This window comes from Arachis hypogaea, chromosome 15, assembly GCF_003086295.3.
Source record: "Arachis hypogaea cultivar Tifrunner chromosome 15, arahy.Tifrunner.gnm2.J5K5, whole genome shotgun sequence".
Classification (NCBI taxonomy): domain Eukaryota; kingdom Viridiplantae; phylum Streptophyta; class Magnoliopsida; order Fabales; family Fabaceae; genus Arachis; species Arachis hypogaea.
Window position 1 is genome coordinate 75,974,351 of NC_092050.1, and position 6,666 is coordinate 75,981,016.

The 6,666-nt window shown below is 38.8% G+C and overlaps 1 protein-coding gene and 1 pseudogene across 1 annotated transcript; one reads left to right on the plus strand and one right to left on the minus strand.

Moving 5' to 3' along the window:
* Positions 1–497: 497 nt before the first annotated feature.
* On the plus strand, positions 498–1,508 carry LOC112748427 (heat shock protein 83-like; annotated as a pseudogene).
* Positions 1,509–1,867: 359 nt separating this feature from the next.
* On the minus strand, positions 1,868–6,406 carry LOC112750274 (uncharacterized). The gene is made up of 3 exons (XM_025798914.3): positions 5,351–6,406; positions 2,959–5,199; positions 1,868–2,625 (listed from the first exon to the last, which is right to left on the minus strand). The coding sequence occupies exons 1-3, from the start codon at positions 6,009–6,011 to the stop codon at positions 2,156–2,158; spliced, it is 3,372 nt and encodes a 1,123-aa protein (XP_025654699.1). The 5' UTR covers positions 6,012–6,406; the 3' UTR covers positions 1,868–2,155.
* Between the last annotated feature and the right edge of the window lie 260 nt (positions 6,407–6,666).

Below are 6,666 nucleotides of genomic sequence, written 5' to 3' on the forward strand. Positions count from 1 at the left end.
TTCGGCTAGCATCCCTATCGTCAAAGGCAAAACCGTGAGGCCTTGTGCGCCAAAGCGGACAATATCGTGCTAGCGGGTGGTCTGGGCTGTTACACACCGCCGTTCTCAACTTGATTATTCTCTGTGGAGGGTAAAACTTTGTTAGAAACTTGTTGACAACATCTTCCCAAGTGGTAAGACTCTCCTTAGGAAAAGATTAAAGCCACTTAGAAGCTTTGTCCCTAAGATAAAAGGGGAACAAGAGCAATCTATAGGTGTCAGGTTGAACACCATTAGCTTTCACAGTGTCACGAATTCTCAGGAATGTAGTTCAATGTTGCTTGGGATCTTCTTGGGCACTTCCTTCAAATGAACAACTGTTTTGAACCAGGGTGATGAGTTGAGATTTTAGCTCAAAGTTGTTGGCATGAATTCACGTTCGTATCTGAGTAAACGGCCATCTTAATGGTGCTTATGTGTACTGTTACATACCAGCTTGGCATTCCAGTTGTACGTTAATGTGGACAAAGATTGAATCTTGCTCAAATTGGTTTCCAGATTTATTTTCTAATACTCAAATTAGTCCATCTTGAATTATAAAACCCTAACCATCTTTCGCCCCCAATTTCCATCATTTCTTCTCTTTTGTTCTTAGTCTTCTCTTCTCCAGGTCATCTTTTGAATGTCCCTCACCATCAACAACTTTCTTCACAAAAAGAACTCAAAAAAACCTTCTCTTCATGAATGATCTGTTTCTGGGAACAATTACGAGGTCTGGCGCGAAGAAATTCATGGAGACGTTATAGGGCGGTGTTGACATCTTCATGATTGAGTAGTTCAGTGTTGGGTTCTACTCTGCGTACTTGGTTGTTGATAAGATGATTGTGGCAACCAAGCATAACGATGATGAGTAGTACATTTGGTAATTTTAGGTTGGTAGATCATTCACTATGACCAGTGATACCAGTGGGTAGCAACTCAGAAGAGAAACCAAATTTCCCTCTTTCTCAAGGAGGATCAGGTAAAGAACAACATATTTATTTGTGAATGAATTTATTTAGAAACATAGTGAGATATATACATCAATTTGAATTATTGGGCATGCTTAGTTTTTAGACTTTAGGAAAAAGATTTATAATGTTTCACAAATTTTTTAATTGAAAGTTAATTTAATTTGAGCTTGTAACAGGAGATAATGACTGAGTAATTGGCATTATTTTTTATTTTAATAGCTGGAGTACTTAAAGGAGAAGAGGATTAAGGATCTTGTAAAGAAGCACTAAGAATTAATTCGGTATTCTATTTATCTTTGGATTGAGAAGACTATTAAAAAAGATATCAGTGACGATGAAAACGACGAATCATAAGAGGAAGAGGAAGATGATGTTGAGGAAGTTAATGAAGAGAAGGAAAAGGACTTCAAGATGAAGAAGATCAAGGAGGTTTCTCATGCAACACATAAACAAAAGATGAACGGGAGAAGAAAAGACAAAAAACAGAAGAGAAGAGATGATGAAAATTGGGGGTGAAAGAGGATTAGGATTTTGTAATTCAAGATGAACTAATTTGGGTTTTAAAAAATAAATTTGGAGACCAATTTGAACACATTAGCGTACAGCTAGAATGCTAAACTGGAACTTAACAGAACACATTAGTTTCGTTAAGACAACAGTTCACTCAGGAACGAACATGGATTCACTTAATTGGTCATTTACAAAAGTCAGGAATTTAATTGATGCGCAATTTGAATTTAAGGAACCAAATTAAATATTTACTCATAAAGAAATAGTTCATATATATCATACAATAATAGGTAAATGAATTATTCAACAAAATACAGAATTAGAATATTTAGTTTTGTGAAACAAAATAAGAACCGAAAGAAGCAGAAATTAAACTCTAACAATGACTGGATTTTATTTCTATGCTGACATAATCTGAATTTGATAAATTTAATCTTACATTCCATTTTTGGATACACACCATTACCAATGACATTCTCAAAGTCACATATTTAGTTTCTTGGTCTATTTTCTTCATTTTAATTAAAGTATAATAAATTTACAAACTTATAAAGACCAATAAACAAAAAAGAGAAGGAAAGTGATCACAAGAACAAGAAGCTTATGCCCTCCAAATTTATCATTGGAATCCCATCTTATCACTATAAAATGAATTAAGACACAGAGAAGCTCGTGTTATTATTAATCTTTGAATTCAAACGTTGCATCACTGGCACCGTCGAAGATGCTGCCATAACTCCACCAGAAGAACATTTATTGCCCTCATTCGCAGGCGAATCCTTTAGAAGTGCGTCGAATTTCGCAGACTCCTCCCTTTCTTGCCTTATCTCCTTGAGCATCGCGGCGATATCTCTCATCGTCGGCCTTTCTTCTGGGGACGGATTTACACATAACATGGCTATTCCCAAAGCTTGCATCATTTCCTCTATTTCTGATTCTGGCCTAGAGAGTAACCTAGGATCAAGAACATCAAGCCCTTTTTTCTGTCTCACCCAATCAACAACATGTAGACCATCCGTGATTGTTGGATCGATCGGTTGCTTTCCTGTCAAGACTTCTAACAAAACTATTCCGTAGCTATACACATCACTTTTCTCTGTGATCTTCATCATGTAGCCATATTCTGAAACAAATCCAAATGAATCATCTAGTGCATATTAAGAATAAAAATAAAAATAAATTTATATGCATTGACAGTGATATTGTAAAAAACTATCAACCAATCATGGAAGTGAAAAATTCATTGTGGCTAGTTATTAACTTTTTGTAGTGAGTAGTTTTCTACGCTGATTTGACATGTTCTTGTAATTTATTAGATAATATATAACTCCTTAATATTTATTTTCCTGTGAAATTTCATCTAATTGAACACTTTCTATAGAGCATAAAAGTTGTGACTTATTCTGAAGATCAGAAGCATATTTGCAAGAAAGGAACAAGTAAAACACACACTAACCTGGAGCAATGTATCCATAAGAACCGGCAACGGTATTGGAAGATCTGCCGAAATCGCCGTCGTCAACTAGCTTAGCCAAGCCAAAATCAGCAATATAAGGCTCAAATTGAATGCCAATGAGGATGTTATTGGCTTTGATATCTCTATGAACTATAGGAGGAACACAATCATGATGAAGATATGCAATTCCTTGAGCAGCACCCAACAAGATTCTATACCTCAATTCCCATTCCAAACAAGTCCCAGTCCTCTCATGGAGCAAACTGCTTAAGCTCCCATTCGGCATGTAATCGAAAATAAGCAATCTGGCTTTTCTGTTCCAGCAGCATCCCAAGAACCTCACAATGTTCTTGTGGCGGATCGACCCGAGAGTCCTCACCTCGGCCGAGAAAGAATCACGAACTCCTGTCTTTTCATCTAACACCTCCCCTGCATCTGTTGTAGGCCACAGCTTCTTCACTGCAATCACTTCTCCGCTGTCCATCTCGGCACGATACACTACGCCGGAGCATCCTTTTCCGATTATATTCCTGTCAACCAAACGCCTTAGTACTTGCTCAACCGTGAAATTCAGCTTCTGGAATGGTATGAATTGCCATGACCATGATTCTCCTAACTCTGAATCATCATCTCTAATTGTTCTTCTGGCTTTTATTACAGCAGTTATTCCCATAACAATCATTATCACAGTTAGAGCAATGAGTAAACAAATAGCCACTTTAATCCTTCGAGACTTCTTTGCCTCGTTCGCATTCAAGGCCGTGCCAGAGTCTTTCACAAAGCAGTAGTCCTGACCTGATGTGCACAGGCCTTGGTTTCCAGCGAGGTCTTTCGGCGATAACTGCCTGAAAAGCTTGTTATCCGGAAGATAACCGGAGAACTTGTTGTACGAAACATTAAGGGAGACAAGATTGTCTAACTCTTCCAAAGGCTGCAAATTCCCTTCCAACTGGTTATGTGAAAGGTCTAACATGGAAAGCTTGCTAAGTGCAGATATCTGAGCCGGGATTTTCCCACTGAGAAAATTGCAGCTCAGATTGAGAGCGATTTCTAGAGACTCCATCCGGACTAGCTCGGCCGGTATGCTACCGGTGAGCTGATTACTGCTAAGATCAAGCAATTGCAGATTTGAACATAGGCTCAGCGACCCTGGAATCAGTCCGGAAAGCAAGTTCTTTCCTAAGATAAGCTTGCTTAGAGATACAAGGTGGCCCAAACTCGCAGGCACTGGACCTGAAAACTTGTTGGAAGATGCATCCAATACTTGAAGGGAAGAAAGTGTTGACAGAGAATTTTGCAACGGTCCTTCTAAGTTGTTGCCACTCAAGTCTATCATTTGCAGCTCTGAGCAGCCTCCTATCTCTTCAGGAACCGGCCCTGAAAGCTGGTTCCCGGAGAGATCAAGAAAGTTTAAGCTCTTGAGGCTGCCTATGGTCTTGGGAATACTACCAGTGATTCTGTTGTTTCCAAGCCTCAACCTTACAAGAGAGCTGCAGCTACCTATCTCTGGAGGTATAGATCCTGATAAGTCGTTTGAGATAAGAAGCAGCTTTGTTAAGTTCTGGAGGCGAAATAGGCTTGCCGGAATGCTTCCAGTTAGCGTGTTTCGAGACAAGTCCAGTGCCTGCAGGGTGCTGCAGTTTCCTAAACTTGATGGAATGCTACCTTCAAGCTGGTTCTGCCAAGCGAAAAACACCATTAGGTTTGACAACCGGCCTAGCTCGGGTGGAATCAAACCTGAAAGCTGGTTTGTATCAACTTGCAACTGCTGAAGGTTCTTTGCATTGGAGAGCAACGAAGGTATCGAGCCAGACACGTTGTTGTCACTAATCATAAACTCTTCAAGATTCAAAAGATTCCCTAAAGACAGAGGAATGGTTCCAGATATAGAATTCAATGAGAAGTCAATTTTTCTCAAACTTGTGCAGTTTCCAATGTCTTCGGGTATAGCACCAACAAGACTATTCTGCCATAGAAACAACTGTTGCAGATTCTGAAGCTTTCCAAGCTCAGGTGGAATGGAACCTGAGAGGCTATTCTCATAGAGGAACAAATCAACAAGCTCAGAACAGTTACCTAACTCTCTTGGAATCTCACCTGAGAGCATTGTGGTGTAAACTGACAGAGTTTGAAGCTTGCTTAGTTTTCCCAATGAAACTGGCAATGAGCCTGAGATTCTTGTATCAGCTAGCCCCAACACTGTTAAATTGCTGCATTCTCCAAACTCTTCAGGTATCTTACCTATGTTCGACAAACACGAACACGAGTATTAGATATGATACACTACAATGAAATATGCAAACACAACATTGACTTAAGAAGTTTGAAGTAGCAGTATTTGATGCAGATATGCATACGTGAAGTGTTTATAAAGATTCTTATAGGATCTTACCAACTATGTCTTTGTTCCCTCCGGCTCTAAGAACCTCAAGATTCGACAACTTTCCAAGCTCCTTTGGGATAACCCCACTAAGCTGGTTATCAAAAAGGAGAAGACTCTTAAGTCCAATGCAGTTGCTTAACTCGACTGGGATCTTCCCCGAAAGCTGATTAGAGTTCAAGGACAAGTTGACAAGATTGTGAAGCTTTCTAATGGTGGAAGGTATTGAACCAACAAGGTTGTTAGAGCTTAAGTCAACAACAGTGAGTGAAGTGCAGTCACCAATGTCTTGAGGGATTTGTCCGGTGAGATTTGAATCAGAGATGACAAGCTTCTGAAGGAACTTGAATGAAGAAAGGTTTGGAGGTAGTGGAAGCTCAAGAGGGGTGGATTCTATGGTGATCTCAGTTACAAAACCGAGTGTGGAACATGTTATGCAGGTCCAGTTGCATGGGTTTGAGTCATGGATGTTCCAGTTGGACAATAACAACGGTGGTGGTGAAGAAGAACTATGGAGCCACGAAAATAGAGCAGAAGCTTCGTTGTTGTTACTGTTCGTAGAACAGAATGCAACACCATAGAGAAAAGTAGTGTGAAAGAGAAGAATGAAACAAAAGAATGAATAAGAAGAAATGAAGAAGGAAGAGGGTTGTTGTTGCCTCGAGTTTTGCATTGAAAACTATGGAACATTTGCCTCAAATTCCAAACCTTTCTTCTTCTTCTTCTTTTCTTTGTGCACCTTATTTCATTGGGTTTTGCAACTCTTTTTTGTGAGTAATGTTTGCTATTACTATTACTATGTGGTTTTCTTGCTTCGAACTCAATGGAACTAAACTAAACCCAGAGAGAGTAACAAAGGCTATGAAGTTTTTAAGTTCACATTAGAGAACATAAAAAATAGATTAAAGTCCAATTTAATGCCTAGAGATTAGAAAAATCTGAAGCAGTAGCAGCAGAAAGAAAAGAAAAGAGTACCAGCACCACCACACCTAAGATGCTTCTTTGTGTCTAAGCAAGTGTGTTATTAAAATAATGGAGGCTATGGCAGGTGGTGCTTATTATAACTATAGAGCTCAATTGACTACATTGCATTGCATTATATATGTGGTCTTTGTTTATTGTTGTGCTCCTGGTACTCTTTGTCAGTGTTTTATGCTATTTTATTTGTATGGTTAAAATAAAATAAATTTGAGGGGGCAGAAATTGTCTTTAATTTTAGTACGTGTCACAAGCTTCAATTATGTCTAGTGTGGCACTAATTCATAACTTGATACTCTTTCATAGAATTATTTTTTTGTAAAACCACCATTTATACATGTAATTAACAG